Source organism: Rana temporaria, chromosome 4 (genome assembly GCF_905171775.1).
Source record: "Rana temporaria chromosome 4, aRanTem1.1, whole genome shotgun sequence".
NCBI lineage: Eukaryota > Metazoa > Chordata > Amphibia > Anura > Ranidae > Rana > Rana temporaria.
In genome coordinates this window covers 25,176,675-25,197,784 of record NC_053492.1, presented here as the reverse complement: position 1 = coordinate 25,197,784, position 21,110 = coordinate 25,176,675, and the positions used below count along the sequence as shown (strand labels likewise).

The following is a 21,110-nucleotide window of genomic DNA, read 5'->3' as shown; positions in this document are numbered from 1 at the left end:
AATTCGTTAACTGCGTTACTCGTAAACCGAGGTTCCACCGTATATTATTTTAATTTGCACTCTTATCAATGTGCTTCATACCATTGTCAATGTTTACGCACCTAATAAGAGACACGTGTTTATATGAACTGAAGAAAGAAAGCAGATGCATTATTAATCTTAAGCTTTAGATGTTCGTTCTTCTGGCATATTTCTGCCCCATCTGAAGCTTAAAGGGTTAGTTTATCTTTACCAAGCTTTGACCATAGTTAAATAGGTGTAAGCTATTTACATTACTCCAGAGACCTAGCTGGAAAACTCCCAGAAACAATGTCCTGGATTCACGTAGAAGCGCGCATCTTTGTGCGGGCGTAACGTATCCCATTTACGTTACGCCTCCGCAACTTTGACAGGCAAGTGCAGTATTCTCAAACCAAAGTTGCGGCGGCGTAGTGTAAATAGGCCGGCGCAAGCCCGCCTAATTCAAATGTGGAAGATGTGGGCGTGTGTTATGTAAATTTTATGTAACCCCACGTAAATGATGCTTTTTACGAACGGCGCATGCGCCGTCCGTGAAAGTATCCCGGTGCGCATGCTCCAAATTAACCCGCAAGAAGCCAATGCTTTCGACGTGAACGTAAATGACGCACGGCCCTATTCGCGAACGACTTACGCAAACGACGTAAAACGTGAAAAATTTTACGCTGTTCTGACGTCTATACTTAACATTGGTACACCTCATCTACGCCTCATATAGCAGGGGTAACTTTATGCCGGGAAAAGCCTAACGTAAACGGCGTATCTGTAATGCGACGGCCGGGCGTACGTTCGTGAATTGGCGTATCTAGCTGATTTACATATTTCTAGGCGTAAATCAGCGTACACGCCCCTAGCGGCCAGCGTAAATATGCAGTTAAGATACGACCGCGTAGGAGACTTACGCTGGTCGTATCTCATACAAATTCTGGCGTATCTGATTCTTTGAATCAGGCGCCAAGATACGGCTGGTCAGACACGGAGATACAACGGCATATCTGGAGATACGCTGTCGTATCTCCTCCGAGAATCTGGGCCAATATATTCTTGTTACTTAGACACTCACAGCAATCACTACTCACCCCCACCATCACAGGAGTAAGTTCTTTCTCTGATTCAAACCCCTTTGCACGTGCTCTCTCTCTACTCCCATCACAGTAGCTCTGAGCTCAACAATGCTGCAACAGAGGAGTAACACATGCGTGGAGGTTTGAAAGCTCACTCCTGTGACGGTGGGGCTGAGCAACGTAATAGCAATAAGGCAGGATGGGATGATGTCATCTCTAGGAGTCAGCCAGGCTTCTGGAGGTACGTAAATGGCCTACACCTATAGCAAGGGTATTATCCAACTCTAGTCAAAGCTTTTTATTAATAGGGACCCCTTACCTGCATAGGTAGTTTTTGGTAAGGTAAATTAACCCTTCTCTATGAACCCCAGGGATCATCCTTACGTCTTTTCACATTTCCTTCTGCATTTTCTAAAGACTGAAGCCCTGTGCGCACAGTCAAATATCAGCTGAAATCAGCCAAGACAGCAGATACCGTCCGACATTTGGTCCGTGTGTGACAGAAGCCAATATCTCAACTGGCTTCTGTCAAACTAGCATTCTGGAAAACCAGGCATCCGATTAGCTCCCTTAGTCAATGGCTGCAAGCGCTGACCGGTGTGTTCTGGGAGAGGGGTGGTCCCCCTGTCAGAACATAATAGCACAGCTGGGAGATCGCTGTACTAACATCGAATAGTTAGTACATAGACCTCCTTGCGAGTTGCTCACTTACCGTGTGTACCGGGCTTAAAGGTTTGTATTTTTTGAGTCTTACCCTGGCCCCACAATGAGCAGCGATTTCCTCAAACGGAGCCTTCTGGAACTTCTCAACCACCTGCCGCCTTCGCTCACGCTCTCGTTCTTCCACGGCCACACTGTCCACTGAAAGCAGTAAAACACAGTGATTAGGGTTTGTTAAGAGGACTAAAAAAGGAAAAATGGCAAAGCAGGTTTTATTTTTGGTACCTTGCTCAGTGGTGACTTTATTATGTACAGCAATAGCTAATGATGTTGCTGCATCACAATACATAAATCATGCAAACAATGAGAAATATGATCAGTTGCTGTTTGAATAAATGTTAGAATTGAGAGGACATGTAAATTAGAGGGAACCTGGGTCTAAAAAGATCTACTTTCCTATAGGCAATATATAGAAGAGTTAAACGTGCTTAAGCAGTACCCTGAAAATATTTTTTTATCTTGAACTCCTGCTGGAAAATAGCAGTTAACTTCAGTGCCTAGAAACTCCTGTTTTGTAACCTCATAGCTTTATATTTGCATTGTGAGATCATTTAAGACACTGCTACCTTTAATTACTAGTCTTGCCCAATTTGGAGTGAAATTTGGTGATGTCACGCCTGTGTTGATCACTGTTCTCCTTGCTGGAGAGGAAGCTGTACCTAAGAACCTGAAGTGCTAAAATATCTCTGCTTCTGCTTTATTCTTTCTGTGGATCTGTTCTTCCTCTATCTCTCCTGCTGCTTCTTGATCCTCGCTTACTAGTCGTCAGATCACCAGTGATCAGGGGGACAGCCCGGACATGAAGAAGCAAAAACCTGCTTCTCTACCAAGAAGACCACTTTCATGCAGAGACACAGTGCAGAACAAAACATTCATCGCTTTGGCTCTGAGGAAGAGGGTCCTCCCACACTGCAATACCGCCTGGCCCTCCAAACATCTCCGGTTCTAGTTGCAGACTCTGGAGATACTGCTTGTATTGCTGTTGTGTTGATAAGCTTGTATACCACATTTGTGAGTATAATCATTGCTGTCTACCTTTATTAAAATTATATTTGGTAATGCACAAGTTTGGTGCGCCCTCCCCTCTTTTCTATACGTTTCAGCTTTAAGGATACCCATTGTTCTGAGGAGGGCAGCAAAACCAGTGACATTCCATAGAACATAAAAGGTTGACTGCACAGCACACCTATAGACCCAAGCACAGGAGCATTGTTTTGCAATATCTGGGTGGCAGAGTTAGATAAAGGTCCTGAGATTACCTAATATTGGTAAAAGGGTCAGATGACGGCTCTGAGCTAAGGCAGACTGGTAACAAGGTTTAATGAAGATTCTAATAGGAGGCAAGACTAGCGACAGGGTCAGATAAAGGCTCTGGGATGAGGTGAGATTGGTAACATGGGAAGATGACGGCTCTGGGATGATATAAGATTGGTGACATTGGAAGATGAAGGCCTTGGAATGAGGTTAATTGGTGGCAGAGACGATGAAGGTTCTTGGATGACTGGTGACAGGGTCAGATGAATGATCTGGGATGAGGTAAGATTGGTGATGGTCAGATTAAGGTTAGAAGATAAGGTAATATTGATTACATGATCAGGTGGTCAGCTAGAAGCTCTGGGATGAGGCAAGATTAGTGACAGGGTCAGATGAAGGCTCTGGGAAGAGTTACACTGGTGGCAGGGTCAGATGAAGGCTCTGGGAAGAGGTAGATTGGTGGCAGGATCAGATGAAGGTGCTGGGAAAAGGTAGATTGGTGGCAGAGTCAGATGAAGGCTCTGGGAAGAGTTACACTGGTGGCAGGATCAGATGAAGGCTCTGGGAAGAGGTAGATTGGTGGCAGGATCAGATGAAAGGCTCTGGGAAGAGGTAAATTGGTGGCAGGGTCAGATGAAATGCTCTGGGAAGAGGTAGATTGGTGGCAGAGTCAGATGAAGGCCCTGGGAAAAGGTAGATTTGTGACAGGATCAGCTGAAGTCTCAAGGAAGAGGCAGATTGGTGGTAGGGTCAGATGAAGGCTCTGGGAAGAGGTATATTGGTGGCAGGGTCAGATGAAAGGCTCTGCAAAGAGGTAGATTGGTGGCAGGGTCAGATGAAGGCTCTGGGAAGAGGTATATTGGTGGCAGGGTCAGATAAAAGGCTCTGGGAATAGGTAGATTAGTGGCAGGGTCAGATGAAGACCCTGGGAAGAGGAAGATAGGTGGCAGGGTCAGATGAAGGCTCTGGGAAGAGGTAGATTGGTGGCAGGGTCAGATGAAGGCTCTGGGAAGAGGTAGATAGGTGGCAGGGTCAGATGAAGGCTCTAGGAAGAGGTAAATTGGTGGCAGGGTCAGATGAAATGCTCTGGGAAGAGGTAGATAGGTGGCAGGGTCAGATGAAGGCTCTAGGAAGAGGCAAATTGGTGGCAGAGTCAGATGAAAGGCTCTGGGAAGAGGTAGATAGGTGGCAGGGTCAGATGAAGGCTCTAGGAAGAGGCAAATTGGTGGCAGAGTCAGATGAAAGGCTCTGGGAAGAGGTATATTGGTGGCAGGGTCAGATGAAGGCCCTGGAATGAGGTAAATTGATGGCAGGTAAAGATGAAAGCTCTGAGATGGGGAAAGATTGATGAAAGAGATGAAGTCTCTGGGATGAAGTATATTGGTGACAGGGTCAGATGAAGGTTGTGGGATGAGATACAATTGGTAACATAGGAAAATGAAGGTTCTGAGATGAGATACAATTGGTGATATGGAAAGATGAAGGCTCTGGGATGATGTAATATTGATGACAGGGTCAGATGAAAATTCTGTCATGTGGTAGATTGGTGGTAGGGGACAATGATGGTGCTGGGATGAGGTAGATTGGTGACAGGGACAATCAAGGTCCTGGGATGAGGTAAATTGGTGACAGGCACAATGAAGTTTCTGGGATGAGGTAGATTGGTGACAGGCACAATGAAGGTCCTGGGATGAGGTAGATTGGTGACAGGGACAATGAAGGTTCTGGGATGAGGTAGATTGGTGACAGGGACAATGATGGTCCTGGGATTAGGTAGATTGGTGACAGGCACAATGAAGGTCCTGGGATGAGGTAGATTGGTGGTAGGGGACAATCAAGGTCCTGGGATGAGGTAGATTGGTGACAGGGTCAGATGAAGGCTCTAAGATAGAGTAACATTGGAAGGTTCACAGCATGAATGTATAATTAAAAACCACCATGAATTGCTAGATCATTATCTATATATATATGATTTTACGCCTTGTTGAATATATGCCATAAAGAATTCAAGCCATTTTGAAGAAAAATGGGGCCCAACTGTACTAGACAGACATAACAATAAAGTGGTCACTGAGTATTTCACAGCTCTTTAAAATACTAAAAAAATAAAAAATAAAAAATAAAGAAAGACTAATGTGACAAGAATAAGACTGTAATGAAAGATGAGAGAAGAATCAATTAGATACGGTAAACCAAAAAAGTTTTTCCTATTTTTAAACGGCAACTTTAGATTTGTGCATTGTGGGTGAAGTGGAGCAAGCTTTTATTACCGCTGGGTATTTACTGCAGTATGATACCTATGCAGGAAGATCTTATCCTTTTAGTAGAATACTGTAACTGGGCAAGTTTAGGTTTTGGTTAAACTATTTTTGTTATCGCCTCTGATCCTCCATATGATTCTATACAGAATCCTCTAACAGGGAAGGAACAAAGAAAAACTGCATCAAGTGCCCTCTACTGGATTCTCCACAGCAATGCAATATACGGAGTACCCAAGCCTCATCCATCATATGTATTTTCTGTTAGGTCTAACGGCTACAATTTTCATTTATAATTAGTAGCAATCTCCTGCTGTGTTTTTTTTTATAATATTAAATTAAAAACTTTTTTAGGGGTATTTTGTGCATTCATGTTCAAAATTATCTAGTTTGAAACATTTTTATTTATCAGTAACTATAAAGTCCTACCATATAGCACTTTGATTATGCTCTCTCAGCACCTACTGCAAGATCCTACTTCAGCAGCATGGATTGCAGGTCCTGTCCTTTTGCCACTCTCCTCCCACTCAAGCGCCCAAGGTGACAATGCCAAAGTGCCCCCTCACCATCCCCTATGAGAACTACGGCAGCACGGGTTGCAGGTCCTGTCTTATTGGCCCTCTCCTCCTTCTGAAGCACCCAAAGTGACAAGTCCAAAGTGCCCCATCCCCCATGAGAACTACAGCAGCACGGGTAGCAGGTCCTGTCTTTTTGGCCCTCTCCTCCTTCTGAAGCACCCAAAGTGACAAGTCCAAAGTTCCCCATCCCCCATGAGAACTACAGCAGCACGGGTAGAAGGTCCTGTCTTATTGGCCCTCTCCTCCTTCTGAAGCACCCAAAAAATCAAATTTCTTCATCAATTTAGGCCAATTTGTATTCTGCTACATATTTTTTGTAAAAAAGATCCCATTTAGCGTATATTGTTTGGTTTGCGTAAAAGTTATTGTGTCTACAAACTATGGGAAAATGCAAACAAAACGGTGTAGGGGTCCCTTCAATCCATATCAGGCCCTTTGGGTCTGGTATGGATTTAAAGGAGAACCACACGGCAAAAAAGTTAATTAATAAGAAAGCGGCGTGGGGTCCCCCCCCCAAAATCCATACCAGACCCTTATCCGAGCATGCAGCCCTACAGGTCAGGAAAGGCGGTGATGGGACGAGCGAGCACCCCCCAAACCACACCAGGCCACATGCCCCCAACATGGGGAGGTGCATTGGGGCAAGGTGCTCTGCCCCCCCCACCCCAAAGCACCTTGGGGTCTTCCCAACAACCCTGGGCTGTTGGGGTCTTTAACAAGAGGGCCTTCAGATCCGGTCCCCCCATTTGAATGAGTATAGACTAAGGTTAGCTGCTACCTGCTACGCCGCTTGACAGTTCTTATATAGGTAAGGAGCAGGGCCACCTGGTGATGTCACCTGGTGTCACTGTCCCCATGCAACGTCACCAACCGGTGCATGCTGGGTCAGTGATGGTAGCTGTTCTATCTACATTTTAATAAATAATAATACATAATAAAATGTAAAAAATAAGAAAAGTCCTGTCATAATGGTTTGCACAAGTGGACGGTGCAAACATTTCTCTGTCAAAGTCTGCTAGATGTACACAAATCCAATGGCCTGACTAGGGCAAACCTATCATCCACCACTACTTTACCACCAGGCATGTACTGGCCATCGGGACTACCGGGAGTTTCCCGGTGGGCCAATGGCTCAGTGGGCCGGTTTCAGCGGCCGCCTAATTTGCCTATTGTATTGGAGGTCTTGACAGGTAGATCAAGATGCATGCAGAGTAGCGCAGGAAGCATGTGTAATAAGTTCTCTCAACGCTGGCCCCTCTTCTCTTTTCGTCCATCCCCATTTGCTTGTGACATCATCTGGGATGGACGAGAAGAGAGGAGGAGCCACCGGGGAGCAGCGTGACATGAGAGAGAACTTATTACAGATGCTTCCTGTGCTACTCTGCATGCTGGCTGGTAAACACTGATGTGCTCCAATATGCCCCGATGTGCCGCAATGTGCTCCAATATGCCCTGATGTGCCGCAATGTGCCCTGATGTGCTCCAATGTGCCCTGGTGTTTCCCAATGTTCCCTGATGTGCTTTAATGTGCCCTTATGTGTTTTACTGTGCCCTGATGTGCCTCAATGTGCCCTGATGTGCTTTAATGGGTCCCAATGTGCCCTTTTGTGCTTTAATGTGCCCTGATGTGCCCCAATATGCCCTGATGTGCTATGTGCCCCAATGTGTTTTAATGTGCCCTGATGTGCTATGTGCCCTGATGTGCCCCAATGTGCTTTAATGTGCTCTGATGTGCCCCAATATGCCCCAATGTGCCCTGATGTGCCCCAATGTGCCACAGTATGCCCAGATGTGCCCCAATATGCCCTGATGTGCTATGCGCCCTGATGTGCCTCGTACCCTGATGTGCTATGTGCCCGTGGTGCCCTGATGTGTTATTTGCCCCATGCCCTGATGTGCTATGTGCCCTGATGTGCTATGTGACCCGTGCCCTGATGTGACCCGAGCCCTAATGTCCTGTGCCCTAATGTCCTGTGCCCTGATGTCCTGTGCCTCAATGTTGTGTGCCCTGCTGTTCTGTTCCCTGATGTACTATGCCCTGTGCCCTGATGTGGCCTGGTGTGCTGTACCCTGATGTGCTGTGCCCTGATGTACACTGTACCCTAATGTGCTGTGCCTCAATTTCGTGTGCCCTGATGTACTGTGACCTTTACCCTGATGTGCTGTGACCTTTACCCTGATGTGTTGTGCCCTGATGTGCACTGTACCCTGATGTGCTGTGCCCTGATGTGCTGGGCTCTGTGCCGTGCCCTGATGTGCACTGTACCCTGATGTGTTGTGCCCTGGGCCGGTCTGGATGAAGTCCCAGTCCAGCCCTGTGTACCACTAAGTATAGTCAGATTCACATGTATATCAAAAAAACTGCAAAAAAAAATGTAATAAAAAAATAATGCCAATAAGCTTGGTTCACTCACCTATTGCATTTTTTAATGTCTCAAAGGTTATCTCTTCAGCTGGAGCTTTCTGATGAGAGAAAACGAAAATACTTCACTATGGTTAAAAGAAAAAGCAACAGTAGGAGAATCTCTTAGTGAGAAAACATACCTGCAGAATAAAACCATGTAAAGTAAACATATGATGAAAATAAAAATGTAGTGTATATAAAGCAGGCCGTAGATGGTCTCGGCCAGCTCAGCAGGGACCGGCCAAGATTAGATCCATCTATGGGCACCAGCATGTCGGATTTCTATCATGCAATTTCTGCCAGTGTCTATAACCGCTAGTAATAATAATTGTGTTCTCCTGGCAGGGATGGAGCTGTCGGTGTTGATGGGGAATCAAGCCATTTTCTTTCCTGAAACCTGAGGTTGCAGAAAAATCGCATAATCTTTGGCCTGCCTAAAGCACAATTTTTGTCTCTGCTGGTGAGATCCACTCCACTCATTTTCATGATGACCATTTTATTGGGACGGGAAAGTATGGGAAAATCCCAAATTTAGAGGTCCGATACCAGAATAGGAATGAAGGGGAACTTTCCCGGTAGAAACACCTGTTCTGGTGGGCAATGCCTTACAGCAGGCATGTCCAAAGTCCGGCCCGCGGGCCAGATGCCGCCCCCCTGTTGATTTAATATGGCCCCCCTTTGGTATTTGGATATATATATTGTTTGTGGCACATGTGAGGCCACAAAATAAATATATACAGTATATCCAAATAACACTCCCGAGCTCATCTCTTCACCACACACAGCCACAAAGGCAAGAGAATTCTTGTTGGGCAGTATATTAGTGCTCGGACGAACACATTTTAATGGTTCAAAGAATGCCAGGCAAAAAAGTTGGCCCTCAGGCATGTTCACTTCATCAATTGTGGCCCTCTTTGAAAAAAGTTTGGACACCCCTGCCTTACAGGATCAGAGTTAAATTTAATTTAACCACTTCCAGACCTCCCTATAGCAGATATACTGATACAGGGCGGCCCCCCTGTGTAGAATCACACACCTTGTACATCTAACATTCCCCTGCCCTCAGACTGACAATGCTGCCGTCCAAAGGTGCCCCCTGTGCTCCTTCATCCAGAGCGGGGGTGCTCTAATACAGTAGGTGTGTCACTGGCTAGATCACTAGGTGAAAACAAAGGGGAAAAGACCAAAAAAAAAATTAAAACCGATGCAGCCAGCACATCTAATGATTGGTAAGCTGCAATACAATACATTTTTGGTTTTAATACTGCTTTAACCACTTCAATACCAGCTACTTTTACCCCCTTGCAGCCCAGGCCAATTTTTAGCTTTCCACGCTTCCACACATTTTAAATGACAATTGTGCAGTTTTCACCACTGTGTTTTCTATTTTTTTGCTAAACAAAAGAAAAAAAAAAAGAAAAATGTCTGATATAAAATTTCGTAAATAAGTAAGTTTTCTCATTTACTGAAGTACACTGATCAGGTGGCACTGATGAGGTGGCACTAATATGCAGCACTGACAGGCGGCACTGATATGCAGCACTGATGGGTAATGATGGGTGGCACTGATAGACTGCACTGATGAGGAGGCACTGACAGGCATTACTGATGGGCACTAATTGGCATAACTGGTGGGCACCTCTGATGGGGCTGCACTGATCATCAGTTCAGATCCCCCCTGTCATGAGAGGCGGATATTGTCTCGCCTCTACTTGTGCGCTATCAGTGTAAATGACCAATGACCGGCACTTCCTAGTTCCTAGTTACACAGCTGATCACTTGGTAAAGAGCCAATGTCATAGGCTCTTTACCACGATCGGAGATGCGCTGTGTCGGGGGGCGTGCACAAGCGGTTTGTTCTGAAGGACGTCATATGGCTTGTTCTGAAGGACGTCATATGGCTTGTTCTGAAGGACGTCATATGGCTTGTTCTGAAGGACGTCATATGGCTTGTTCTGAAGGACGTCATATGGCTTGTCTGAAGGACGTCATATGGCTTGTTCTAAAGGACTTCATATGGCTTGTTCTAAAGGACTTCATATGGCTTGTTCTGAAGGACTTCATATGGCTTGTTCTGAAGGACGTCATATGGCTTGTTCTGAAGGACGCCATATGGCTTGTTCTGAAGGACATCTTATGGCTTGTTCTGAAGGACGTTATATGGCGTCCAGTCAAAACAGGAGAGACATCACCTGGCCGTCGATTTGCTGTAGGCCAGGCGAGATGTGGTTAACAAAGGTATGATGTTCATCATACATAATCTGACTCCCCTCACCTTTCCCCCTTCAGTCCAGTGAATGGCCTGCAGTTCTCTCCAACCACCTATTCATAAAATTTCAGCAGCACTTAGCCAGCTTCATTCAATGCTTTAAGAACGGCTATATAATATAATACGTCAATGAATCAGATCAACGTTACCTCCTCCTTCTCCGGACTGTTCCGCGACTCCACTTCCACCTGCAGGGATATTGTCTCTCCGATACTCTTTCTCTTCGACAATCGGTCTTCATCTGCAAGTCAATGAATAACTGGTTACTGCTGTCCTTGGTGCTTGGCTCTTCAATGGCAGCCAAGATAATGCAACCAACGGCTTTAAGGTACATACATGGAATGCCTTCGAAACTTCATCCCATTAAACAGTCAGTCCACCCAAAACTGATGTACATATCTGTAAATGACAAACTCTAATGTGGACAGGCAGATACCACTAGCTGATATATCTTGGGAAAAGACGTGATTCAGCAGGTTAGAAAAACTGAGATGGGACAATGTTACGGGGGGCGGGGGCGTCTGCATGCATTTAATATGGCCATAAAGCAGACGAAGCTCTAGGCTCCATTTCTTGTATTTAATATGGCCATACAGCAGACGGAGCTCCATTTCTTTTATTTACTAGGCTAACATTAATGGCTTTGCTAAAAGAAAAGGAAAGGAAAATTGTATCACATACTTACCGTAATTTTCCTTTCCGGCGCCAATCCATGGCAGAATACTTGTGGTAGTATGGTGCCATGGATTGGCGCTAGGAAAACTGAAAATTGTATGAAATACTTACCGTAATTTTCCTTTTCTGGCGCCAATCCATGGCAGCATACCAACATTGTTTACAGAGCTGGAGATCAGATTACACAAAAAGCTAAATGATTAGCGACTTCCTCCTCCATTCCTGCTCTGTACAGCAGCACAAAGCCTTTCATTTAGAGAGAGATAGTCTGAAAGCAAACTGCTACTGTTCTGCTTTCCCTCTTTTGAAAGCTCATAAGTGACAAATTTGCATAAATAATACAAAAATAAATAAGTTTGAGGTGACCATTTGCTCTTAAAATGGTCTCTTCACACCTAAGAGTTCTTACCTGTTAGCTGGGGAACATAGGGTGTGCTTAGCCTGTCGGAGTTATAACCGCTTCCCCCCAGGACCTCACTGACTTTACTCTGCAGGAACAGCAGCTCCATATCAATCTGATCAACATTCTTCGACCACCTGTGGGACAAAAGGACCCCATTGTCACTATGCATCTCTAAACATAGCATGGGCAATCAGATGACACGCTAAGAGCCTCCTGAGAAACTTCAACCTCTATGTCTGACCTGACATTCATTAGATTCCAGATTGAGAAGTAGTTGGAGTACAGGGGAGGACTGAGAACTTTTGACCACAGAGGCAACAACAACCAGCGGGCCCTTTCATGGCCGGGGCAATTCCTGTGGGCTAAGGAGAGTGAACCAGACAAAGTGTGCCACAGTAGTTGATGGGCATGGTGAAAGATTTAATCTGAGGTAGGGTCAGTGAGGTATCCTCAATGTGTGTCAATTGAGGATCCAGGTCAGCAGAGGCTGCATATTGTCTCTGCTTCTCCTGCTGATGTCCTAGGAACCAATGATGTGCTTGCCTCAGCATTCACAAGAGGACAAAATTAGCTCCCTTGTCACCTCATCCCACACCCACCTCCAAGACTTCTTCAGAGCCTCTCCCATCCTCTGGAACTCTCCACCCCAATCTGTCAAACTATCTCCTACTTTGTCCACTTTCAGACAATCCCTGAAAACTCATCTATTCAGAGAAGCCTATCTGGTCCCCACCAAACTGTACATTTATTTTCTCCATCAGCCCATCACTCACAGTTATTACCTTATGTATCTATTTGGCCCTCCCTCTTAGATTGTAAGCTCTACCGAGCAGGGCTCTTTGATTCCTGTATTCAATTGTATTGTAATTGCACTGTCTACACTCATGTTGTCAAGCGCTGCGTAAACTGTCAGGGCTATATAAATCCTGTATAAAATTAATAACGATAATCTAAAGGGGGAGTCTGATGGGGATTCTGATGTAAGAGGGCCCCCGATTTAAGGATTAACTATGATGGGGACCCTGTTGTAAGGGGGACTCTGAAGGGGACCCTGATGTAAAGGGGGATGCTGATTGGGAAACTGACATAAGAGGGGCCCTGATGTAAGTGTGGACTTATTCATTTATAAAACTGATTACTATGGGTTAAGTCCAACTGGCTGCCTGCCACCTAGTGGATGTATCTCTTTATTTACAATATACATTTTTACTGTGCACCGGGAGCATAGCTATTGCTATACTTCAATCGCTTTGATGCTGGACCTTCTGATTTCAGCCTCTGCAGCTGCAGTGTTGTATCCAGCCACTCTGCCTGCCCCTCCACCCAATAGAACTCCTTTGGGATGAATTAGAGCGGAGACTGCGAGCCAGGCGTTTTTGTCCAACATCAGTGCCTGGCCTCACAAATGCGCTTTTGGAATAATGGTCAAACATTCCCATAGACACACTCCTAAACCTTGTGGTCAGCCTTCCCAGAAGAGTTGAAGCTGATATAGCTGCAAAGTGTGGGCCAACTCAATATTGAACGCTATGGACTAAGACTGAGATGCTGTTAAAGTTAATTTGCGTGTAAAGGCAGGTGTCCCTATACTTTTGACAATATAGTGTGTGTGTGTATATATATAAATATATATATATGTGTTATAGAATATAATTTATGTTTTATTCACACACTAGCTGAATACCCGGCGTTGCCCGGTATTCCTATCTTAACCTTTTGGGGAGGAAAATCATAGTAATATAAATATACCCATCTTTTATATAAGGGTGTAGGTAAGGGTTAATTTAACTGTCATATATTTTTATTTGGCATATAAGTAATATGTGTACCAGGTATTATTGAAATATCTCCAGGCGTAAAAACCCCGACCCTCACAAATGGGGGTAGTTAAGGGATAAATTAACTATCCTATAGTTTAAGTGGACATATAAGTAACATGTGACCAAGTGTTATCGAAATATCTACAGCCGTTTGGAAGTTATGAAGTAACATGTATTTCCCATAGAGTTGAATGGGACTTTAAAGGAAAACCCCGACCATGGCAAATGGGGGTGGGTAAAGCTGCATTCACACCTGAGCGTCGGTCGTTCGGCGTTTTTTTCAGCGTTTTTTTTCCGGCATTTTGTCGCGCGTATTCATGCTTATTTGCACGTTTGCATACAGCATTGTCCGACGTTTTTGTACTTTGACGTTTTTTATTTTAGCCAATAGGAAAAACTATCATCTTTTCATCACTTGTTGCTATGTTTGTAGATTTTTTTAATCTTCTGCATGGGCGACAAGTTCTATTGATTAAAGCGACGAAACGCCCGTAGCAAACGCCCGTTGTCGCGCAAGTCGCTTGAATCGAGCGTTTCCATTACTTTCTATGGGAAATGGAAACGCTCAAATACGCCCAAACCGCCCGATACGCACGACAAAAAAGGGTCCGGAACTTTTTTTGGCTACAGGCGATGGGCGTCAGGCGCATCAGCGTTCAGATGTGAACCATCCCCATAGACTTTAATGTATTTTGGTCCCTCTGGCGTTTGTGAGCGTCGCGCTACAGGCGACAAAACGCCTAGGTGTGAATGGGCTCTAAGGGTTAAACCACCTATCCTATGTTTGTTGCTGACAAATAAGTAAAATGTGTGCCAAGTTTCATGTTAATATCTTTAGCCGTTTGGACGTGATGCTGGAACATACATACATACACACACACACACACGTTGGCCCAGATTCAAGAAGCTATTGCGCCCGCGCAACCGTAGGTTGCGCGGCGCAATAGCTGTTTTGCTCCCGCGTAGCGAATGCCCCTGATTCAGGAACATCGCTACGCGGACTGCAGCCTAGGATATGACAGGCATAAGCCTCCTTATGCCTTCATATCTTAGGCTGCATTCTTGCGTTGGCCGCTAGGGGGCGCGGCCATTGTGATCGGCGTATAGTATGCAAATAGCATACTATCACCGATTCACAAAACTTGCCCGGGCCCAGCGCACGCCAGGTACGGAGTTTCCGTACGGCGGCTTTAGCGTAAGGCTGCCCCTTCTCATAGTAGGGGCAGCCAATGCTAAAGTATAGCCGCCCTTCCCGCTCGTGAAATTTGAATTTCACGTCGTTTACGTAAGTGATTCGTGAATGGCGCTGGACGCCATTCACATTCACTTACAAGCAAATGACGTCCTTGCGACGTCATTTGCCGCAATGCACGTCGGGAAAGTTTCCCGACAGGGCATGCGCTGTTCGCTCGGCGCGGGAGCTCGCCTAATTTAAATGATTCCCGCCCCCGGCGGGATCATTTACATTAGGCGCCCTTACGCAGGGCAAATTAGCATAGCGCCCGCGCAATTTACGGAGCTACTGTTCCGTGAATCGCGGGCAAATCGAAATATTTGCGTGGGCGCAGAGCAAAAATCGTTGCCCTTTGCCCACGCAAATATTGGCCATTTGGCTGGTCAAAGACCAGGCCACTTTTTGCGATTCGACACTGTGTCGCTATTACTGACAATTGCGTGGTCGCGCGATGTGGCTCCCAAACAAAATTTACGTCCTTTTTTTCCCACAAGTAGAGCTTTTTTTTTTTTGTCGTATTTGATCACCTCTGCGGTTCTTATTTTTTGAGCTATAAATAAAAATAGAGCGACAATTTTGAAAAAAAACAATATTTTTTACTTTTTGCTATAATAAATATCCCCCAAAAAATATGAAAAAAAAACGTTTTTTTCCTCAGTTTAGGTCGATAAGAGTTCTTCTACATATTTTTGGTAAAAAAAATCCCAATAAGCGTTTACTGCACAAAAGTTATAGGCCCGGATTCAGATAGAATGCTCTATCTATCTGCGGGCGTAACGCAAGTTCCGTATGCAGAAAGAACTTGCGCCCTTAGTTACAGCGGCGTAACATATGTGTGGCGGCGTAAGCCCGCCTAATTCAAATGGGGATGTTGTGGGCGTGTTTTATTTAAATTTAAGATGACCCCGCGTTTTTTAAGTTTTTTTTGAACGGCGCATGCGCCGTCTGTGAAATATCCCAGTGTGCATTGCTCCAAAGTATGCCGCAAGGACGTATTGGATTCGACGTGAACGTAAATGACGTCCAGCCCTATTCGCGAACGACTTACGCAAACGATGTAAAATTTTCAAAACTCGGCGTGGGAACGACGTCCATACTTAACATTAGCTACGCCTCATATAGCAGAGGTAACTATACGCCGAAAAAAGCCTAACGTAAACAACGTAAAAAAATGCGCCGGCGGGACGTACATTTCTGAATCGGCGTAAATACTTAATTAGTGTATATATACGCCCAGCCGTGCCATTCTGTCAACGTATATGATTGTGCGACGGTCGGCAAGCGGTTAAAGATAAATACTTTGGAGAATAAGGTGATTTTGTTGTTGTTTGCACTATAATAAGGATAGGATTGATTACGTGTCACAAATGGTTGAGCCCCACTTTTTGGGTATCACGCTGATGCTTTGGCTTCAATATAAGAGAAGGAATCTGAGGCGTTTGCAGTCTGTTTGTACTGGGTCTGTGACACTGAAGTCACACACAGCCAGGCACCTAGCATTTTCATAAAGAGGTCAGCAATGGCAGCCCTCAAGATAGGTTCACTTTGGTTCGACAACCTAATCTTCTCCAAGTCAACGGCCTCTACAGAATGGTGGACAACATCTTCCCATAACAGCTGGATGGTATTGTGCAATGTGCAGAGTATTGACGTTCTGCAGAGATTATTGCTTTATCTCTGGCCGCAGAGACGCAAAGCAATAAATACAGAGCGTGACCCATTAGATTGATGGGGTCAGTTTCTCGAGTGTTTAAAATCTAAGTGCTGCCAGAGCAGACAAAGAGCATGAGTGGGCAGCAGCCTAAGTGCATTCAGATACCAGTGAGCATTGCTGCGCTTAAGTCTGATAAGTGGCTGGATGATGCGTCATTGTTTACCGCTTCCAGAAGATACAATTGTCTGCCATTGACATGCTTGTCCTCCACTAGTACACAGGCTTTTTGTTTCTGATATGATGTGATGTCACTCTATAGTGTCAACTTCCAAAATAAAAAGCTACCGTAGTACTAAAGTGATTCAGAAACAATTACCAATGGCTAGGAGCTGTCATGGCCGGTAAATCAACCATTTTTTAAGGTGACAGAATGGCAGCCAGTTTCTGAATGGGGGGGGACAGGCACGATCCAAGCGTCAATGGCATCTGTGCCAGCCAATTAATTTCCCGTAGCCTACTTTATCTCTCTCATTAATACCTTGTCATCCAGTCCCCGTCAGCTCTTCTCTACCTTCAACTCTCTGCTTCGTCCCCCACCCCTTCTACCCACTAACTCACTGCCCAAAAGATCGCCAATCACTTCAAAGACAAGATTGATGCAATACGTGAAGACACCTCCACTGTGTGCGTACATCTTCCCCATTCAACATACCGTATTTATCGGGGTATTTATCGGGGTATAGCGCGCTCCCGTGTATAGCGCCCACCCCTAAAGTTGCCCGAATTCCTGTGGAAAAAATATGTTTTGTACTTACAGTTTTGGTGTCTTGCGTGGCGTCCATCGGTGGCCTCGTCGGGTCTGGCGTCCGTCTGCGGCATCGGGTGTCCTCTTCGTCGGGTCCGGGGTTCTTCGGCGGCGTCCTCCCCGCTCGTTTCCCGCGCCGAGTTTGAATACTGTGCCGACATATACCGAGCGCAGTACACTCGTGTATCGTCGGGCAGGCTCGGCAACTCTCGTGCTGACGTCCTGTACGCTCAGGACGTCAGTGCGAGAGGCGCCGAGACTGCCCGAAGATACACGAGTGTACTGCGCTCGGTATATGCCGGCGCAGTATTCAAACTCGTGGCGGAAAAGCGGGTATCGGCGTATACCGCGCATCCGCGATTTTGCCCTGATTTCCAGGGCAAAATAGTGCACGGTATACGCCGATAAATACGGTACCTTGCCTAACAGCACAGTCAACACTCTCTTCTTTTAACTGGCTACTACTGAAGAGGGTACAAAACTTTTCTCAGATGCCCACCTAACCAATTGTCCCTTGGATACTCTTCCCTCACAACTTCTACGGCCACCCTCTTCTTCTATCCTATGCTCCCTCACTCACATCTCTAATCTCTCCCTCTCTAGTGGCACCTTCCCCTCCCCTCTAAAACATACGCAGATCACTGCCATACTTAAAAAGCCCTTACTGGACCCCACCAACCTGAACAACTTAAGACCCATCTCATTGCTCCCATTTACCTCTAAACTTCTAGAACGCTTGGTCTACAACCGTCTTAGCTCCTACCTCAGTGAAAATAACCTTCTTGATCCCTTACAGTCTGGCTTACGCTCACAGTACTCCACAGAAACCTGTGCCCCAGGACGACGTCAGAATAGTGACGAAACGCGTTGGGGGAGCGATGTACTGACGTCACTGCGCGATACGTCCTGTTGTTTGTTTGCAAGGGCGTGTGTACTGCTGCCGGCCAGCCGCATATATTTTTATAGAAACACTATGATAAATAAAAACTTGTCAACATAATGATAATGTCCAAGCAATGATATCATAAACAGCACTGTTTATGATATCATTGCTTGGACATTATCATTATGTTGACAAGTTTTTATTTATCATAGTGTTTCTATACTCGTATTTATTTTAACAGCAGCTTATTTGTAATCTTTTAATTTTTCTTGTTTATCATAGAGTCAGGATTAATTACCACCGTAATTTTTGCCTGTCTGGTTCATTCATAGCTTTCACTCTTAGCCGAGTAGATCGCTATACCACCTATTGCTATAAGTACCATTTGGCGCTGGGAGTTGTATTGTAGGCCTTTTTTTTACACCTTTGTTTTGCATATATTTTTATATCGTTATGCAATTTTATCTGTACGCCTTGCAGGCGATTACCTATGGCCATTTTTCGTATATCTTTTTTCTGAGCCATTACACTGCCTATTGAGCCGCCTACGGGCCGGAAGTGAAGGATTTGTTTAGCAGTGTCTTTGTCCAGATGCCCCTGCAGGCGGAGTGACAAGACCGGTGTTTGGAATAACTGCAAGAAAAAGACCCTGGATGGGTGTTATGCCGCGTACACACCATCACTTTATGTGATGAAAAAAAACGACGTTTTTAAAAAGGTCACTTTAAATGACCGTGTGTTTGGGGGAAAACGTTGTTTTATGTCTTGTGAAAAACGACAAAAAAAAATTGAAGCATGCTTCAATTTTATGTGTCGTTTTTCAAAACGTTGTTTTTTACTTCACAGAAATTGACCGTGTGTAGCAAAAAACGACGTTTAAAATGACGTTTTTACACCCGCGCATGCCCAGAAGCCAGTTATGAAGCGAGCTTCAATGGAAAAAAGTGGTGAACGTAACCTCGCTTTGCTAGAGCATTGTAAAAAAACGATGGTGTGTAGGTAACTTCGTCTTTGAAAATTGAAGTTTCAAAAACGTCGTTTTTTACTTCACATAAAATGTCGTTTTTTTTCATCACATAAAGTGATGGTGTGTATGCGGCATTAGCCACAGGCATGACTGGCCTGTGCAGCCGGTAAGCGCACATCTCTTACGGTGGTGGATTCACGGTGCTTGTCAAGTGAGAATCACATGAATTTCTTGGAATTGTTCACATATCGATTCATCTTCTGCATATGATTCACTCTCTGCAAAATAACTTTATTTTGGATTGCTATGTATTTAATTTCACAGGATTACCCACAGGACCAATAACTTTATTGTTGGGACTTAGGGTTATGGTGGTGAAAAAAATTTTTTTTGAAAAAAATGTGTCAAAATTGTCCGAAGTGTCCGCCATAATGTCGCAGTCACGAAAAAAATCGCTGATCACCGCCATTAGTAGAATTTTTTTTAATTTTTTTGGAAATGCAATAAAACTATCCCCTATTTTGTAAACGCTATAAATTTTGCGCAAACCAACCGATAAAAACGCTTATTGTGACTTTTTTTTACCAAAAATAGGTAGAAGAATACGTATCGGCCTAAACTGAGTAAAAAAAAAAAAAAATTTAATATATTTTTGGGGGATATTTATTATAGCAAAAAGTAAAAAATATAGAATTTTTTTCAAAATTGTCGCTCTATTTTTGTTTCTAGCGCAAAAAAAAAACGCAGAGGTGATCAAATACCACCAAAAGAAAGCTCTATTTGTGGGAAAAAAAAGGACATCAACTTAATTCGGGTACATCGTCACATGACCGCGCAACTGTCAGTTAAAGTAATGCAGTGCCGTATCCCAAAAAAATGTCCTGGTTATTAAAGGGGGTAAATCTTCTGGAGGTAAAGTGGTTAAATATACATGCCTTAAGCTGGATACAAACTATACAATTTTCTATAGATTTTTTTTCTTTCGGATTTCCCAAAACCATATAATATGAGGTCAAACCTCCACTTTTGTTGAGATAAAAAAAACATTCCACTCTGGGTGATCTGTGTACATTACACGGATTATAACAAACATTATTGCAGATTCTTAACTTTTGTTATTCTGAAGAAATCCCTGTGTGTTTGTCTGTGCCTCTGCACTCAGTGGGTCTAATGGGAGTGGTTTCATAATTATCAGTAAGGTGTGCAGCTGCAGGGCTCTAATGAGGAAATTTGCTGGGCCTGCATCCCTTTAGATCTGTTTCTATTGAAAGTATCTCTCCAAAAATGATTATTTTTTTGCAGGGGATGCCTGAAATCTGACTTGTATCTTAGGCAGAATTCTGGGAAAATTGGTGAGCCAATCACACAAACAGGAAATTATGGTTCTGAGGAGTGGTCAGTACACACTCTGGGCCAGATTCTCAAAGGGCTTACGACGGCGCAACGCCATTTGCGCCGTCGTAAGTCCTAATCTGGCCCGGCGTATCTATGCGACTGATTCTTAGAATCAGTTACGCATAGATACCCATTAGATCTGACAGGCGTAAGGCTCTTACGCTGTCAGATCTTAGATGCAATTTTTTTTCCCGCCGCTAGGTGTCGCCGACGTCGTTTTCCCCGTCGTCTATGCAAATTAGCTATTTACGCGAGATTCCCGAAACGTACGCGCGGTCGACGCAGTGAATTTACGACGTTTCCGTAGCTTTTGCGACGCGTAAAGTTGCCCCTGCTATATGAGGGGCAACCAATGTTAAGTATGTCCGTCGTCGAAATTAAAAAATGTACGTCGATTGCGTAAGTCGTCCGTGATTGGCGCTGGACGCCATTTACGTTAACGTCGAAACCAATGGCATCCTTGCGACGTCATTTATAGCAATGCACGTCAGGAAATTTTAGGGACGGCGCATGCGCAGTACGATCGGCGTGGGAACGCGCCTAATTTAAATGATCCACGCCCCCTACCTGGATCATTTGAATTAGGCAGGCTTGCGTCGGAGAATTTACGCTATGCCGCCGCAACTTTACAGGCAAGTGCTTTGTGAATCAAGCACTTGCCCGTAAAACTTGCGGCCGCGGAACGTAAACGAGATACGCTACGGCCGCA

At 44.7% G+C, this 21,110-nt stretch overlaps 1 protein-coding gene across 2 annotated transcripts in view; it reads right to left on the bottom strand.

Moving 5' to 3' along the window:
- EFR3B (EFR3 homolog B) overlaps nucleotides 1-21,110 on the bottom strand; it is a 352,965-nt gene that overhangs the window by 7,412 nt on the left and 324,443 nt on the right. For both annotated transcript variants that reach the window (XM_040348132.1, XM_040348134.1), the window contains exons 18-21: nucleotides 11,650-11,777; nucleotides 10,715-10,806; nucleotides 8,307-8,355; nucleotides 1,837-1,943 (exon numbers count right to left, since the gene is read on the bottom strand). In XM_040348132.1, coding sequence (XP_040204066.1) covers nucleotides 1,837-1,943; nucleotides 8,307-8,355; nucleotides 10,715-10,806; nucleotides 11,650-11,777 — 376 coding nt within the window. The remainder of the gene's footprint in view (nucleotides 1-1,836; nucleotides 1,944-8,306; nucleotides 8,356-10,714; nucleotides 10,807-11,649; nucleotides 11,778-21,110) is intronic.